At 38.4% G+C, this 19,248-nt stretch overlaps 1 protein-coding gene across 1 annotated transcript; it reads left to right on the forward strand.

The window, feature by feature from the left end:
* The first annotated feature begins 9,642 nt into the window (after positions 1-9,642).
* ostm1 (osteoclastogenesis associated transmembrane protein 1) lies at positions 9,643-16,405 on the forward strand. Its single transcript, XM_085431980.1, has 6 exons — positions 9,643-10,090; positions 10,362-10,476; positions 11,762-11,859; positions 11,942-12,052; positions 12,451-12,616; positions 15,374-16,405. Exons 1-6 carry the CDS (start codon positions 9,713-9,715, stop codon positions 15,427-15,429), a joined length of 924 nt encoding a protein of 307 aa, XP_085288106.1. The 5' UTR covers positions 9,643-9,712; the 3' UTR covers positions 15,430-16,405.
* Positions 16,406-19,248: the final 2,843 nt, after the last annotated feature.

The following is a 19,248-nucleotide window of genomic DNA, read 5'->3' on the forward strand; positions in this document are numbered from 1 at the left end:
TGATTGAAGTAGCAGCAGGAGAGGCAGTCGCTCGTTAAGCTTAACGCAGGAATGCTTTACAAACATTCAGAGATGGACTTACACACTTGCTTTACTTCTCTCGGGATAACTTTGTCGGAGATGAAATGCCGGGTTGCTAGCGAAGCTCCACATGCTATCCAGACCACCGACAGGTCCCGCATGCCACCGCTGCTCTATCACGTGATGCATACTGCTCCGACGTGCTAACGTTCTGAGGTGAGTTACGGCGTGTTGCAAGTTTTGTGAGGTGCTTTCGTGATATTTAATGGATCGGATTACATTTTTTATTTTTCTCCGATATCCGATCCAGTAATTTAGGTCAGTATCGGACCGATACCGATACGTAATATCGGATCGGTCCATCTCTAATACAAATACAGGCCATTTACCAGTGCTCTCTCTGATTTGGTGATGTGCAGCACAGAAGCTCCACAGGGCACGGTGCTTTCTTCAGTCCTGTTTCCCTCAGACTTTCAGTACAACTCTTGGTCACGCCACCTACAGAAATACTGCAACAATTCTGCAGTGGTTTGATGCATATTTGGAGTGGTCATCTGCATCTGAAGGTGAATAAGACCAGAGAGATGGCGACCGACTTCAGAAGTGGCAGGACAGCCGACCTGTGTCTATCCTGGGACAGGGCGATAATGTTGTGGAAGGGAAGTAGCTTGGATTCTTCACCAACAACAGCTTGAGCTGGAAAATCAACACAGAGGTTCTGTGCTGGAGGATAGGATACTGAACAAAAAGTTATCCATTATGAATAATCCTGACCATCCTCTGAACCGCTTACCAGACAGGCAGCGGCAGACCTTCTCACACTGACTCAGCTCCATTGGCACAAGGACTGATAAAGAACACTTTTCATACCATAAGCTGTCACCATCTATACAAGCATAAAATAATTTCACAAACATGGGATAAATAAAGTAGTTCTCATCCCTCATCGCATCATTAGCACTATGATTAACCAACCAAATGTGACTATGAGGCGTAAACATCAAAAATGATATATTTTACAGATGTTTTACTACTCTTTTATTGAACCTGTGCTCTCCTTCTTTCTAATTGAATGGTTTGGAACTTTCTGAAATTTATACCATTCAAGGTTTATGATACTTCTACACTGGCTTTGTTTTTCTGAACTGGAAGCTATCTCCATGTTTTGTTTTGACTATCTATTGTCTGTGCATTGCACCCTCACATTTTATGATTGCAGCATGCTAGCCAAGTTATCATCATTATAAAAAAACACTCCATCTCCACTTTTCGGTCTTTGTGATGGCATCAGCCACACATAGATAAAACAAGTAAATTTATTCACTTATTAGTTTGGTGTGCAGTTTCTTCATTAATATAATTCATTAACCATTTTAACGTAACACTGATATTATGAAGTGCGAGCATAAAACATTGTGTGGTTTTTCTAAAAATATTTTCTTTTATATTAATTATGTTTCTCTTTCTTTGAGTTACCGGGTTTGGGGTGGTGGGTGTTTACTGTCTGAGCAAAAGGTGACTGAGGAGGACTTCTGCCTGCTCAGCAGGACCAACCATGTGTTAATCAGAAACAGGGGTGTTTTAGATTTACTTATGTTATTCTGTGCTTAGTTAGTATTAGTGTTTGCTTTCGTTTCTCCCTACTGTGTCTAAATGGTTTGGCCAAACCACTATAAAAGCTAACCTCTTGTGTCTTTGTAATTGGGTTAGTTTGTGAGTTGTGTCCACTTTGTTGTTTTAAGTTTCTGGAAATTACTTTTTGTAGAGTTATATTTAGTTGATCTCTTTTGTGTGCCCGCTAATTATATTTTTGAATTTTGTCTTTTTGAACTTTTTTTTGAGGGTTAAAATAAAGAAAACCCATTTTGAAGATATTTTTTTCCTTTGTCCTCTATGACTTGGCTGCTTGGTCCCTCACAGTCTTGCTCTAAACCCACATTTATTCTCTGGGTTTTCTGTCCCACATCTCCCATTTGCTGTTACATTTATAACTGTGTTGTCAGTGTGTGTCTGCTTGCTGGAGAAGGTCTCTTAATCTATGTTTTATGTGTACACTTCTAATTTTTCTATTTATATATATATAATAATGTGTGTGTCTGTTAGGTATACATGTTATAGCAGGTTTGTCAGTAAACGCTATGTTTAAATGTGGTTTATAAATACATTTTACTCGATAAGAATGTGACAAAGTTATTTGCTTGCTCTAGTTTGATCTAACCACCTCTTCCCCCTGATTTATTTCTGTTTGCTCCTTTGAGATTGGAAACAGAATTGTATGCTGTCATTGCAGATATAACTTTTAAATCACTGATTTTCCTATGTAACATAAAAAAACAACAGCACTAAAGATTTCCTCGTATTTGCAGCTTTATTAAGGTCAACATACCTTATATCCTTTATTTTCTGCTGACCCTCTGAGAAGAGCCGTAATCAAATTTATCTAGAATTACTTACTTAATCTTCAAAGTCCATCAATGGAGTTGCCAAAATCTTCATTATTACATTGTTATTACAGCAGAGCAATGTAACAACATACCACTCAATAACTATAGCAACTTTTGTTTTTGTCCGTCTTTTTTTTTGGTTCCTCCGTTTAGGTGTGGTCACATCCGCTCATCTTCCCTCATCTCTTCCTATTCCTAGCATCCTCTTCTGTCACACCAACCTCTCTGCATATCTTCCTTCACTACATCCATGAACCTCCTCTGTGTTCTTCCTCTTTTCCTCCTCTCTGGCAGCTCCATCTTCAAAATCCTTTGTCCAACATATCCACTACGCCTCCTGTGGCCTCCAAACCATCTGCACCCTCCTTTATCTCCAAAGCACTCCACCTGAGCTATCCCTCTGACATACTAATGTCTAATCTTGCCCATTCTGGTCACTCCCAATTAGCATCAGTGCCACAGTCTCCAGACCATACACCATAACATCTCAGTACCATCTTGTAAATCTTCCTTTTTACGCTTGCTGCTATCCTTCTATTCAAGAGTGAGTTTCCCAAATGGTGTGGATGAGTTGACGCTTTCCAACCGATCCTTCTGAGTAGTTCAATGACCTGGTAAGGAGCAGTGGTGAAAGCCAGGCTTAAATAGTGCGCTTGATTGTAGATGAGTGACAGGTGTGTCTGTCCGAGGTCTCCAAAGGCCACGCCCACGAATGAAAGCAACTGTTAATCAACTTTCATGCCCACAACACTCACACAGACACGGGTGAGAAAGATGGAGCAGGTAGGACAGCAACTTGGATGACCATGACATTGTTCTCTGTTAAACATAAAAACCTGGTCACATTTATTATTGTATCCCCATCATCATCATCGTCAGGTTTAGTGGTGCTAATAGATCTGCTTCTATTAGCCTAGATTTTTTGGGGGGTCAACAACACAAAAAGTCATTTAACAGAAAATATGAGATAATTGTGTACGATGCAAACTCAAGCACGTCTGCTTTTTTCCATTATAACTCCTTCATTTAAACTCGGCTCAGATCAGTCCCTTTCAAAGACACAGAATAAGCCTGCCTTGATCTGCATCAATTGTCATCCCGGGGCTCTGGGGCTCTTCGTCGGCCAGTGCGCGGGCGAAGTCAGGGCTAATCCCTGGAAAAGGGGAAAATCACGGGAGAGGAGAAAAGCAACAAAAACCAAGTCAAGCGTGTAAAATGAAAGCGAAATCTCTATTATCACTCCCCGCAATTCCCAGCAAAGTGGTGAAAATCAGGGTTAGTTTGTGATTCGAGTCAGACGCGAAGGAAAGAATATAGGGGTCCCTGCGGGTTGGGAGACTCACACGACGAAAAGGGCAATATTCTGGAGAAAGGGGCAAGAAGAAAGCCCCTCTCCCATCCCGACATAACCATTAAATGCAGTCTGACTTTATGTTGTATAGAGAAGGGGGGACAAGAAAGGAGGCACAGTTCTCCGATGAAAGAATGAGGTTTTTGGCGGATTAGGGACGGCCCGAGGGATGAAGAATAACTTCTGCATAACTTTACAGCTATTTTCTCTCCCCACGCCAAGAGCCAAGTTTAAGGCTGAACTGGTTTGAGTTAACCCCTTTGAGATTGTCCAGTTTCCCAAGATCATATCACACTCAGCTAACAGGGCAGTAATCTGCACCAGCATTCAAATTAATTTTTTTGGCCTCTCAGCCTACAGCTGTCACTATGAAGTGACTGAGAAGCCTGTTTTCATTGTATTCCCCTTCTTGATTGTTTTATACGGCATTTGAAAACTTCCATGAAGTTAATAAAATGTAAGCTTATGCTAAACATTTCGTACTAGTAACAGTTTCCCAGTAACAACACTTTTGATTTAAGGAAATGATTTTTGACAAAGTCTGAAGATGGAAACTGAGTTTTTATATACAAATCATGTCTAAATGCACACAAGCAGCATAGTTTAATACTTGAAGTTTACTCACTTAAACTGAGCTTTCTGTACTTTTTAAATACTTGATGGAACAGTTCGGCACCAGCCAATAACTTCAGTTATTTTGTGTTCAGCCCGTGCATTATGGTTTCAGGTGTTTGCATGGCCAATTATAATATAAAGGCTTAGCAAACAATTAGGAAACGACATGACAAAGCATCAGTAATAGTTTTTGACCTCACTCAGGTTTGTCGTTCAAATGTAAATTAAATCTGCTGTTTGTCTCATGACACAAAATGTTAAAAATACATGAGTGCATTCAACACAGAATTAAGTCATGCTTAAGGTGGCACACAGTCTGAATAAAAAGCTCTTCTATCTACCCATCTTAAGGTTGTTGGACTTCTTTTTTTGAGTAAATGAGTTAGCATATTTTTAAAGTGAAGCTAATTTATTATATTTACTGAGTAGAGGGGCCCCAAGCACAAGGGATTATCTATCCAGCTGTACATAAAGGGGTTGAAATTTATTCCACTTGATCTGCCACAACAGCATGTCCCAGTAGTAACAGGGGTAAGTTAATGCATAATGACTACTGCTGAATACTTACTGGTAACTGTTCTTTAGCAAATTAATAGTTACAGTGGTGTGAAAGAGTATTTGCCCCCTTCCTGATTTCTTTTTTTTTGTATATTTGTCACACTTAAATGGTTTAGGTCATCAAATAAAGGTTAATATTCGACAAAGATAACACAAGTAAACAGAAAATGCAGTTTCTAAATGAAGGTGCTTATTATTAAGTGGAAAATAATTCAAACCTGCATGGCCCTGTGTGAAAAAGCGCATGGTCCCTTGTTATAACATAAATTCACTGTGGTGTATCACATCTTTGGAAAGCTGAGTTCAATTTCTCTAGCCACACCCAGGCCTGATTACTGCCACACTGTTCTCAGTCATAAAATCACTTAAATAGGGCCTGCCTGACAAAGTGGAGTAGACCAAAAGATCCTCAAAAACCAGATGTCATGCTGACATCCAAGGAAATTCAGGGAGAAATAAGAAACGGAGTAACTGTGATCTCGAAAAGGTTATAAAGCATTTTCTAAAGAGGTGGGATTCCAGCAAACCACAGTGAGAGTCATTATCCACAAATGAAAACATGGAACAGTGGTGAATCCTCCCAGGACTGGCCGGTTGACCAAAATTGCCCTAAGAGCACAGCGACGACTCATCCAAGAGATCGCAAAAAACCCAGAGAATAATATTCAAAGAACTGAAGGCTTCACTTGCCTCAGTTAAGGTCAGTGTTCATGCCTTCACTGCGCACGAGTGGCAGAGTTCCAAGATGAACACCACTGCTGAGCAAAATGAACATGAAGTCTCATCTCGGTTTTGCCAGAAAACATCTTGAACATCATGATCTCTAAGACTTTTCGGAAGATACTCTGTGGACTGACAAGACAAAAGTTGAACTTTTTGGAAGGTGTGTGTTCTGTTACATTTGGCGTAAAAGTAACACATCATTTCAGAAAAGGAACACTGTACCAACAGTAAATATGGTGGTGGTAGTGTGATGGTCTGGGGCTGTGTTATTGCCTCAGGACCTGGAAGACTTGGTGCGGTAAATTGAACCATGAATTCTGCAGTCTACTAAAGCATCCTGAAGAAGAATATCCAGCCATCTGCTTATGACTTCAAGTTGAAGCACACTCAGGTTCTGCAGCAGGACAATGATCCAAAACACACCAGCATGTCCACCTCTGAATGGCTTAAAATAAAATGAAGACTTTGGAGTCCTGACCTGAATCCAATGCAGATGCTGCGGCATGACCTTAAAAAGGGGTTTCATGATTGAAAACCCTCCAATGTGGCTGAATTATAACAATTCTGCAAAGATGAGTGGGCCAAAATTCCTCAGCATATGCTGTAAAAGATTCATTGCCAGTTATCGCAATTGATTTATTGCAGTTGTTGCAGCTAAGGGTGGCCCAACCAGTTAGTATTTTTAAGGGGCAATTACCTTTGTCTCATATTTACATTTTTTTAATCAAATCTTTAAGTGTGACAAACATACAAAAAAAAGAAAAAAAAAGAAAGAAATCAGGAAGGTGGCAAATACTCTTTCACACCACTATATATGCATCTAGTTACAGCCCCCTTTAAAAATGTGTGGTGGGCTCTTCTCAAGTTGTTAAGACAATCAAGATTTTTTTCTTTCTTCAGTAATTTGACGTATCATATAGAAATATACAGATACTTGTACACAAAATAGCTCCGTGTCTTACTGGAAAAATAGAACCATCACAAAGCAGCATCACTGGAAATTTTAACGTATCTGTCATCAAATGACTAATGAAGCAGCCAGAACATTTTCACGTTAGGATGACACACACACACACACACACACACACACACACACACACACACACACACACACACACACACACACACACACACACACACACACTGTCTGCTTCCTCTCTCATTCTCTCTGTCACTCTGTGCGTCTCCCTGACGATCTCCTCTTTTTCCTCCTTTCAGCATCACTTGCCATTACCTCTTTCAGTTGCACTTGTTCACAGTATAGAGCTCAGAGAGAAAAAAGCATACTATCTAGGATGTGTCCACTTAGAAAAAGGAATAAACACATTTTTTCTTTATGTTAAAAATAAATGCAAGTAAAGCAGAAATATTACCTGGATACTAACACTCAGTCTGTGGTTGTGACATGCAGGAAGCCTCATTTTAATGAAAGCAGAATGAACATTACTTACTCAGTTATTATATTTATATACATTATAAGGTTTTGATTAGATTAAATATATGTCTATGATTTGCCAATATATGGTTTTAACATTTCAAGGGTTTTTTTCCTTTCTTTTTTTGTCTTTTTGGTAAGCTCCTAATGTGCATGGGCCCCTGGTACCAAGAATGTCCATTGGATAGTCACATGTACTCTATATGTGTTTATACATAACATATATTGAAAGTCTATATATAGATATAAGATATGGGTTTATATCTCACTGTTTGGTCATAGCTTCTTGTTGACTATACTGCTCTCCAGCAAGGAGCTTCTTTAGACTGAGTCTTGCTATCCCTCCCGAGGGGCTCTCATCATTCTCATCGCCATCTAATTTATGGACCTAATTAGTAATTTTTGTCCACTCGGTTGCTCTATTACATGCTAATGAAGGCATTTCTTCCCCCATCTGACAGTAACGGTCATCTGAAACAGTGATGATATGCCTGTTTTACTTGGTAGGCCACTCTGTTGATTAGCATCCAAAGAAAAGACATCCAAGCTTGGAGACTAATGTGACTAATGTGACCAATGTGACAAGAACACCTATAGCTCATTCATTTTAGAGCGTTTTAGTGACCAACAACAATAAAGATATGATGAATATATACATTTTTTTAAGTTATTTGTGAGGAAAAAATGCTAAAAGATGAGGTCTACAAATAAGCAGGATCAGAGTTTAAGTTGTAATCACTTCTTTCTGAGAGCTGCACTAGAAAATAATAAAGGAATGGGGAACATCTGAACAATTAGGTGAACTCCGGTCAGGAGAAGAAGAGTTAATGAGCTGCCGGTGCCATGTGCAGTTAGAGGAGCATCAGGGGCCAGAATCCATATTTATCAGCGGAGTTGTGCGCAGGCATTAGAATAGGCCGCTAATGCCGCTTGCATTCTCTCCCCCCTTATTTTCATTAGGCTCTGATGACTGCGGAATTGATGCGGCCTGCAAGTTATCAAGAGCCACTAATTTCACATTAACGACCATTGACTGCGCTTGCTTGATTCGAGGGGGTTTTTGACAATTATCACAATCAGGACTGGAGCCCAGATCGTTTACCTTGACTCCGTGATTATTTGCCTCGCGCCAAGCGCACATTGCAAAATTGTATGGTGTCAAAAACCCCGTAAATAATGAGGAGACCATGAGGACGGGATATCTCTTTCCAGCAGGGACGCTCACTCACACCTCCCCATTACTCAAAGCGTCGAGAGCAACCCAGGTTAGAGTGCAGTGGAAATGCCAGCTCTTTTCATTTTGCGAAAAAAACAAAACAAAACTGTAATGGTGTCCATGATGTATGGGGAAGTTGACTTAAAGAATTCCAGTGTACAGTCATGGGATAAACCAGATCACTTTTCCAGTAAACCTTGCTTCTAAGTAAGTGGACCCACTTATTTCAAAGCGGGTCCCTTTAATTCTTAATCTATTTGTAGATTTACAAAAAAAGTTTATACTCAATAACAGATGTAAGAACTCTGTGATAGGCAATTTGCTAGACCCTTGAGCCTCATTGTACCAAAGCAAACACAGTATCTCACATTCCCACTAAACACAATTTAAAATATATGCTTACTTACTGCCCTGTAACTAATTTTATGAAAAAAAATTAATGCATAGATGATGTCAATAGGTTCATGGGCACTTTTCAGAAATGATAGGGAACAAGGTCAGGGAGTACAAGTAACATTTTTACAGTTTTCAAAAGCCTTTCAGAAAAGGTGTCTATTTTAACCATTGGAGGGCAAAATTACCCAGTACATATTTACAGAGGTACAATACAGTTCAGAAAAAAAATATATATATATAGTGGATGAAAAAAATTAGGCTTTCTTTCATAAAAAAAATGGCTTGAAAATGTCATGGAAGTCTTGTAAAATGCCTACTTTACCTTAAAGATGCAAATACGAGCATCTTATATGACGTAGAGGAGGGGCCCCATTGAGAAGTCATTTAGATTAAGCCCCTCCTATCTCCAGGGCCCCTGAAGACAGTCCTGTCCTACATTACAACTCATTATGTGCTGACTGCATGCAGTATGCACCTCTGAGGATACATCTTGTAATAAACTAACCATTTTCTTCTACAATGATTGTTGTTATTTTATACGCACTTAAAGTCTTTTTTAATCAGGAATTTACTAATGAAACTAGTTCAGATATTACTTTTCCTTGCTTTAAGTTCGACTTGAAAACATTTGCATACACTTCTAGGGGTTTACTGAAAGCTTACCGCAAGCAGACAAGAAGTGAGCATGCGTGAAATGACAGCCTCGTGGAAGAACTGAGCTTTAAGAAGATATGTAACTTCAGTATTATATATAGGGTATAGGTCTAAAAAAACCCAGACTGCAGCATAGCATCAAACGGTATGTACAGTACTCTTGTGTGCTCTGAAGTACTGTACATCCCACAGACTGCGACGTGCTCTCGCGAGATTTCACAGTCACATGATTAACGAGGAAGTCATAGGATCTCCAGAGTGAAAGCCAGCCAGAGATAAATCAGCTGTGTTTTTCAGCCATGTTGCCGTATAATCTCTACTTGTTTTTTGTTTTCGTAGCGATAGATGTTCCCTCTCTCAAGTGTGGAGACGTGGTACATCTTAGCGCCTCAGAGTCAGCGGACAAACTGGAAGCAGTCCCGTCTTTAAGCACCGCTGCGGTCAGTTCTCCCGTGCCCGCCGTGGACACTGGTTTCTCGTTCAGTCTGCTGTCTTCCTTCCCAGAGGACCTGGAGGTCAGCGACTACTGCAGCGACCTGCTCCACATATTCGGTCAGCGGTATGTGGCCTATGTGAACTGCTTGGTGCCCGCTGCTCGACCCGTCAAAGTATGCCAGAGCTGTTACTCTACTTATGGCAGCGTCGTGGAAATCTACAAAAACATCTCGTCAGATCAGGTATGGGCTAAAGCCATTTTCTGTGTTTTTCTTTGCTATGGAAAAATGTCTCCAGTGTTTGTGTGAAGACAGGCCTCCTCACGCGCATCTGTCGTCAGACACCAGTCTTGTGATGTGATGAGTGTTTGCTGGTGACACATTTGAGGAAACAAGCTTAATCCTCGCAACATCTTTTGCTGACCTGTTGAGATGGAATGGAAACACACATGCAGTACCTGTGCAGGCAGAAGGTAACTCGTGAGGTCCTTTTCAAATGCCCCTGTCTCCTCAGATGGGTCCTGGGAATGTGACCTGCAGGGACAGCCTTCTGCGCAGTGATCGGCTGATGCTGGTTTACCAGCTGTACAGCAATCTGGAAAGTCTGTGGGAAGACTCCAACTGTGCCCGTAAGTCTTCTTCAGAAGTATAAAACACAGGATCTCTGCATTTCTGTGAACTTCTAACGCACACAGAGGATTACATCTGGCCTAAAAGTGTGTTTGCTTTGTGGATGCTTTAGTGAAAGTAAACAGCAGATATGTAGAGCTGAGAATCATGTGATTTTCTTTTTAGTTTTTAGAGCCATGTTTGGTTGTGACTACATGATATAATCAGATATAATCAGACAGTTATTTGGGTTGCTTACAAAATATAGTTGCGAGGCTACTTGTAGATCCTCTAAGTAGTCTCGTGTGACACACATTTTGTGTATTTCTGCTGACGTCAGTTTGTGATCTTGGTGATCACTTTTAGAGCTCTGCATGAATAAATGCCTGCTTACATTACCAAACTCTTACACCCATTTATAACGTGCAGTGTTCTGACAAATACCAGTCTGAAAACTAAAGGAAACTGCACTAACATTACACTTGTGATCTGTGGACTCTTAAAGAAACTTTTCAAGAGCAGCTCAAGACTTATTTGTATAGACACACTAGTGGATATTATTGCTGTGTTTTAATAGTTGTATTTATTTGTTGAGTGTTGTTATGAAGCACTTTGTAATCCTTATCTAGAAAGATGCTAAATAAATACAACTTACTTACTTGCACGGTAGACTTTAACATTAATTTCTTCTACTGGCTCAATGCAAAGGCATGTTAGCTCATCCAAGGATCTGACCAATGAACATTCTCAGTGGAACTGGTAGTTATTTCCTCTATTAAAACTTCATGGAAAACGTATCATAAATTCTGCGTTATGACAACCTTAAGTATCTTCAAAAGACAATTCAACACCAAAGCACCAAAATATATTTAACTGAAAAAATTAAATCAGAAAGTCTTGCTTTGTGTTAAATTGTGCAGGCAACAATGAGTGGAGAAAAACAAGACACTCTACCTTTAGCTGAAGTCTGCACACAAAGTCTGCACACGAGTTCCTGTATTTGGTTTGGCACGGCACCTTAGCCATCAGCTATGAAGTGTTTCCTCTTTCCTTTTCTAAAAAGACACTTAAACAAACTTAAACAACTTCAGCAAAAACAAAAGAAAAGCAGCAAGTCTCTACAAACAAGATGCAGGTACTGTTGGATTAATATATTTATTTATTGTTTTGTCTGAATCGTGTTTTTCTGACATTTTGCGTCAGACGTTGACTGCAAACTAACAAAAACTTGGTTCCAAGTGGAGGAAAATAGCTGATGTTACTATAATGCATCTAATGTTTCTGTTTCTATTCCCTGATTTGCAGAATGTGTCACTGGAGACTTGGAGAGCCTGACCAATGACACACTGTACTTCATGTCTACTCTCAATCAAACTCTCACCTGCTTTGAGAAGTATCAACAGGTATTTAGTGAACTGGGCGACGATGTCTGTCTGTCTCCACTGAGTTCATGTTCTGACGTTAGACTGTTGCACTTTTCTTTAGGGGAACCACACAGAGCTGTGCAAAAACTGCAAGAGCGCCTATGGGACACTGAATGTGCTGTACAGCCAAATGGAAAAAAACAGTACTCTGTGTATTGACATAGAGGATGCGGTATGTATGCTGGGAACAGAGATAAGCAGACCTTTTCAAAATGGGAAAAGAGAAAGCTGCACCCTCTAGAGGAATCTGTAGACATCAATAGAGTGTTAGCCCAAAAACTCTCACTTCACCTTTAGCTGGTGACAAAATGAAAGTGTTACCAAGAACTTTTTTGTGTCACTTCCCAAAAGTCTTACCAAACGATATGTTACATGTCAATGTTGAAGATTCATTTTCGACTTTGGACGCAGAGCCCTAAATTAGTTTTTGTTTCAGAAGCTTTCAACCTAATTTTTGGCAGATGAACGCGGATGAATGGCATACAGAACTGGAAACCTAAGAGGGTTGAATTCATAGTAATGTTGTTCTGTTGCTGTAGTCAGCTGAATATTGTTATTGCCCTGTTTCAGATGAATATGACCCGCAGACTGTGGAGTAAGAATTTCAATTGTTCCTTCCCCCGGGAAGAGAATGTGCCCGTCATCGCTGTGTCCAGCTTCATGCTCTTTCTGCCCATCATCTTCTACTTGAGCAGCTTCCTTCACTCTGAACAAAAGAAACGCAAGCTCATACACCGTGAGTAACCAGCTTAATTCGCCCATTGTCAAACACAGAGATTTTTTTAGGGAGGGCTTGGGGTCTTTGTAGAGGGGAAAGACTTCACTATCTCTGATACTGGGGGTTTGGCTCTAGATCATACACAATGTTTGAGGATTTCTTTTTTTTGTGTGGAAGGGCGGATTCTGGTAGCCTTGAAGTGTTTAAGGGAATTTCTCAAGACTCAAACATATTTAAGGCAGTGGCTGTGGGATGGATCTGTAGAAGAAGAATAACATAAAAACAAAGGGGTAAATTTAAAAGATGATGAGATGCAAGAATTATCCTGTGCTCAATAATAGCAGCTTGCTTAAGTTAGATTGATAAATAAGTAAAATTGCCTTTATCTTTTTTTATTATTTTAATTAAATAATCATACATATCACAGATTCTTGATATGAAACAATTGGTTTTTATTCCAGACTCATGCGCAATAAAAACAAGAGAAACAGATAAAACACAATGAATAAAATAAAGATAAAGTAAAAGTAAAACCAAAAAAACTTTCCCACAGAGAAACCAGTCTCTTCACAGCAGATACTGGTAAGGTGGAAACATTAAGCCCCCACTGATCTCATTCTTAGAAGTACTGATATAGATTAGGTTTCATTTAATGCAGATTTAAATGAACAGACTCTTGCAGCTACAAAAACTTAATTTTATGCAACACCGCCTTGGTCTCTTAAGTAATAATCTCAGTCTCTCATTGCCTTATAAGCAACATGAAGTTTGTATAAACTTGCTTTCTTGTAGTTTGTCCACACGTCTGCACATAGAGCGAAGTTTGCAGAGTGTTTCACTCCTAAACCTGAAGAGTAGGATGCATTTAAATACATCATTAGTTATTACCTATAAATATTTTCGTCATCTGTCATTTGAGTTGTAATAAAAATTTAAATTCAATTTAAATTTATGAAATCTCACATTTTTGTCCTCCTTGGAGACTTTGTACCTCACATGTTCCACACCATGAGCTGCTTGAGACCACCACTAATAGGACTAAAGACCACACAATCATCTGCATACATAATAGAGTTCACTACTATAAATCATGCACCCAGTTTTACAGGCTTGCAACTTCTTCAAAAGCTCATCAGCATGAAGATTAAAATAAGTGGGGGAGGTGACAAAATTCCTCACTCTTGACTTTCCTAACTCCAAACGAGGTTTGTGTAGATCACAGGATCAGTAGTTGGTTCTCTAGCCGGTAACTGAAGATTGCCTGATCATCGGGTTGAATAGGAAAGTGTCGTTCCAGTCATCCTCAGATTGTTGGATCTACTCCACATTTTATAATACTGACTCATCTACATCACAATTGCCTCCTGTCATTAACGAACCTAAGCCACTAATCTTAAATCAAAGCATTTTTTGTGTTTAATACCGTTTCCTAATACTCAGAATTAAATCTCTGCAGTGTGAAATTATTTTAGTGCTTGGGTAACATTTTTGCAAATTATGTCCTTAACAGTTGACCTGTTAGACACTATATTACAATTTTTTTTTTTTTTATCAGTGCTGTTTGTGTGCATGGCATTGTCTCTCAAACACAGCTCCTGCTCCATGACAAGTTTTGAACCTGAGATCTTTGGTGAACACTTGTATAAACAAACCTAATAGGGAAAAGTGAAAAAAGCTGACCATTTCTGGGATATACTGTGAACAAGATTCATCACAGTCAGGCTTTCTTTCTTTTAGCTTGCTTGACAAAATCTAAAACCACCAGGTAGAGATAACAGGTATAACAATGCTGGTTATAAACTTTCTCTGCTTCAGGCTTTATGCACACTCACAAAAAAGAAGCATTTCATGGATCACATGATTCTTTTTCCACCTACTTATATCAGAGGGTGGTAAAATGGTGATTAAACATTTCTAAATGTAAAATATGAGTGAAATGTAACACCACTGCAAATAATATGAGGCTAATGCTACATAAAGTAGTGAATCTTAGGATTTATCACAACGAGCTGTAAAATAAACATTTTAATTCATGTTAGTTAGTTTGCTGTTCTTGTACTGCTGTTCTTTTTGAACTGAATACGCCTCCCTAATCGAATGCATGTAAAAATTGCTTTAGTTTGAGGGCATATAAACATGAAATTAATTGTATTCATTGATCAGATATTTTTGGTGTGTTTCCTGTGTTCTAGTAGCTGCAGTTTCAGTAGTGTAAACAGCAGATTAGAACCATGTGTCACAACATTTATAGATTAGTATTATTTTTTTTGTATCACCAAATTAATATGTGAACATTTGTGTTAAAATGCAACATACAGTTTGTGCTTTATTTGGTGGTTTTAGTGGTTTCAGTCAGGTCGGATTAAAAACCTGCACATATAAATATCACCATATTCCTCTTGCAGAGAATCTACCTTTGCACTTCAAACAGCAATAGTAACAAAAAGAATAATTTAAAACGTGATGCTTCCAGCTGATTTTAAACTGAAATTTGGAGCTAACCCGCTCCTGACCAGGATATAGGCTCAGCAAAAGTTACCATGGTGATTTAGCCAGTGTAAAAGAGCCAATTTAACTGACACAGAAAACTCTTATTTTAAGATCAACATAGCTCGCTCTCACTTCCTAGTACACCCCTGTCTACTTCTGTGACAATGACCGATGCACAAATATTGTAAGCGACTTCCATGAATAGCAGTTGCAGCACAGCTTAGAGCTGAAGTAGCCAGTGCTTCTGATTCTTTCTGCAAAGTAATGTCCGTTTTCTCTTCACAGCCAGGAGAGCCAAATCAAACACGAGTCTGATGAACATTCAGGACAAACTGAGCTGAAGAGGCTGCGCCTGCCTGGAATGGAGTATTGCTTTTTGGGAGTAACTTTATCATCTCACTGCCTTGTGCCTGAAATTTGACCAAATCTGAAGAACTTAAGTGCAGCCTGCTCCACTGTTTTCAACAGGCTGTGATATCAAACAGTATTAAGAGGACTTGAAAGATCTGAACAATTGCAATTTTTTTTTTTTATTGCACTAAAAGGACTTTGGAAAGGTGATAGCTTTTATATCTTTCTAGTTAATTTTGTTGGGATACCTGGAGAAAAATCCACAGTTACACCACATTTACATTCTGCTTTATTTTGTAAACTTTAACATTAGGGATTTCCATAAAACAGAAATAAGTAAATCATGTAAGTCTTTGAACTTGTAATCACGTGGTCGCTCGTGTTGCACAGTACGCTCTTAATCCACAGGCAGCACTGGCCTCTCCTTCCTTTTTAACTCGTTAACAATCTTCAGGTTGTTCACCGTATCCTGCTGTCACGGGAGTGAGTGGTTGAATGCAATACGAGTGTGTGCGCGTGTCTGTGTGTGCGCGCGCCTGCATGCGCTCTATTTATGGATTGAGAAATGGGTTTTCTGTCTCTAATGTATGTCCAGAAGAGAGATACAAAAAAGAAGCACTTGATGTCCATTACTGGTGATGTATCTGCTGTAAGAAGAAGAGGGGTGCACATCAGCGGGAGGGGGAGTAAATAAAGACATAAAACACATAATGGAAGAGCACTCCACAGGACCACACTGTGATGTTACCTGTTTTCTAGTTGGTGTTTTTTCTTTTTCTTTTTTTTTTCGTGGTTGCATAAAGCTTTTAATGCGCTTTGTTGTCATTTTTCCACTGATGTTTAACTCAATTTGTTAACAGGTTTCTGACTGCTCATGAAAGCGGGTTGATGAAGTTGCTGTGAAGTAATGTACACCTTAATTTTGAATGCAAGAGCTCAAATAAAGAAATTCCCATCACAGACACAGCACAGGTGGTTGTATAGCAATTTAACTACAAATCCTTAGGTATCAATGGCTGTTTAGTTTCATTTAAAGTTTTTTAATCAGGTATTTAAATGCATTTCATTAACATTTTTTTTTTCTTCTCATTGACTACTTTTATTTTTGCTGCATGTGTACTTTCATTGGCACTGTGACACAAGTTACATTACGCCTAATGAGTACAATGTCATGCTGTTGTTCGAGCAGTTTCTTTACACAGCAGTGGCCCTTGTTCTCAGGTTACGTGGCCTTGTGTTTCTTGCAACGCAGCTTTTCCCTCCGTCATTAGCAGCTAATCTAAACGTGGGATAAGGATACTTGGCCGAATAATCGCAGCAACACATCCGTTAAACTCCTTTGGCTTTTTGGTATTATGGAGTGGAGCCACTGCTGGCTATCAGTGGCTCGAGCATTATGGAGATTCTGAGTCATGTGGTCCGGTTGCGGCCAGCGGAGCAGCTAAAAAGCACGGGGAGGGCGGTGTGGGTTTTGTCATTCGTGCCCCGGAGTTTAAGAATGACAGCTTTGACTGCCGTTAAGCCTCGTAGCTTTTCGGAGGCGTACTGAGGCTGAAAGTCAAGAAATGGGCCGGAGGTTGCCACGTGAAGGAGAAGACCGATGGAAAAGCTGAACTTGTTGTGAAGTTTAGCTGAAAGATCTTGTGCTTACTACTGAAAGTGGAGAAATGCAAAACAATCTCCACTTAGAAGAAGTTAATAGCCAGCTGCAGTTTGGATGCAAATGCTGGAGAATGTGGAGAACGCCACCAGATACCTCCTAATATTTTTGGAGTGTTACTATCATAGATGTCTCCAAAGGAAGTGCATTAAACCATGGCCCTACATAACCTTTAACTGTAACTTTAATAATTCTGTTCTCCGTTACGTTAAAATATATGCAATATGTATGCACCAAGCACTATGATAAAAGTACATTTCACACCCAAAGCGAGGTTTAGAGGAGTAATACTAACAGCAATTACATTTTTTACACTTTTAAATATTCAAATATGATAATATAAGTTTCACTTGTTCAAATGTCATCTTTATTAACATATTAATAGATTTAGATTTTTGAATTAAAAAAAAAAAAAAACTATACATACGCATATAATTTTTTATAAATATTATACTTTAGAAAAAATATTTGGTATGCTCATGTTTAAATTTTGAATTTTAAAAACTTATTTACCAAATTGTCTTTGGTTCACAATAGTCATAAATCAATTCATAAAAAATAACTGATAATAATCAACACACATTTATAAAAATAAATACATAAAACTTACATAATCAACAACATATTAGTGTACTAAGCATAGTTTAAATGAAGTCTGCAGATAAGTGTACCTGTAAACTTTAGTGCTTAAGTAAATGTACTGAATTCCCACCACATCCCAATCCTACATTTTATCTTGGATTATAAAATTACTTGCAATCACTGTGTCACTGTAAATAAGGCTGACAAACAAATGGCTTTCAACACTGGAAATGGAAAGTAAGTGTGCAACAATAATAAAGATCAATATAACTACAATGAATAAGTAATAACTACTTGCATTACTTCACATTTACACCTTGGCTCTGCATGCTGAATTGGATTAGGATCAAAGCAGATCTACCATGAGGCACTAGGTGTTATGAAGTGCCCTGCTCAGTGCCTGTATTTCGAGAAGGAGCCATACCAGGGTTTAAAAAAAAATCTACTGCCTTATTTTGCTGGCTCTGCATCTCAACAACATTGTGTTTTTTTTCAATGCATGAGTGTTAACAAGCTGAATTTCCTCATCTTTGGTGCCCCGCACTTCACCTTGAGAGACAGAAGTGGTTTAGGTTAGCAGTTTGCTTTGGAGTCTTTATTGTTACTTTGTAAAAGATGGAAGGTTTTTTTTTTGTTTTGTTTTTTTTTAGCTGCAAAAAGAACATTTTCATTTTGTGACGTGCGTCAGAATTTTATTTTTTATTTTTTTTATTTTCTAAACTCATTTACATTAAACTGCAACAATGGAAGCAACTCATTCACTCTCTTGTTGAGCTGACTGCAGTACAGAAAAAAAATCCAGAATTATTCTCAGAGTAATTATGGTCTAATGCCATGCAAAATTATTGTTCACCTAATCCACTCACAAAGGGCTTTGATTTTAAAAATGACTGTGAGAATAATTCTATTGTAAACGTGATGGTTTATGAGGAGGAAATTAAAATGATTTTGTGAAATGACTCATATTCTGATTTTGACTGCTTGGTCCAGTTCTTTTCTGGATTAAAGTCCAAAAAACGAACTGAGGTATGAAAAACTTACATTAATGCCAGCAGTGACTTTACACAGAAATAAACAATTGTGCATTATAAGAAGTTGTATGTTTTTATGGTTTATCTTTTTTTTTTAAATTAATTTTTTTTAATTTATTTTTCCAACAGTCCTAAATGTAAACAGTCATTAGCATTGTTCAAGGAATATCTAATCAACCTGTAATCACTGTTATTTCAGAGTAAAACCATAGAGGTGTGATCTTATAGCTGTGTAATGGAAACCATGAATTTTTATTCTGAAATAGAGTTAAAATTTTTAAATAACTGTAACATTTTATAAATTTTGCTAATATCAACATGTTCACAATAATCTGATACCATAAAGTGACTGACTTTTTTTAATGGACTCTCATTATTACTGTATTTCTTTATCTTGCGTTTTTAGCTTGAATCGACAAGTGTTGATGCGTAAAAATTATGACATAAAGCTAAAAAAAAAGCCAAATTAGCTAAAGAGCAAGATAGTAAGTAGCATTTATTACACAAACTATAATACAATAAACATGTAACATGTT

Source organism: Copadichromis virginalis, linkage group LG15 (assembly GCF_057382275.1).
Source record: "Copadichromis virginalis isolate Kocher_CV1m ecotype Utaka linkage group LG15, C_Virginalis_male_GT1.1, whole genome shotgun sequence".
Lineage (NCBI taxonomy): Eukaryota > Metazoa > Chordata > Actinopteri > Cichliformes > Cichlidae > Copadichromis > Copadichromis virginalis.

Coding starts and splice junctions, on each gene's coding strand:
- ostm1 (XM_085431980.1), top strand. CDS start 9,713: ATGTTGCCGTATAATCTCTACTTGTTTTTTGTTTTCGTAGCGATAGAT. Junction 10,477..11,761: donor GGAAGACTCCAACTGTGCCC/GTAAGTCTTCTT, acceptor CCTGATTTGCAG/AATGTGTCACTGGAGACTTG. Junction 12,053..12,450: donor GTATTGACATAGAGGATGCG/GTATGTATGCTG, acceptor GCCCTGTTTCAG/ATGAATATGACCCGCAGACT.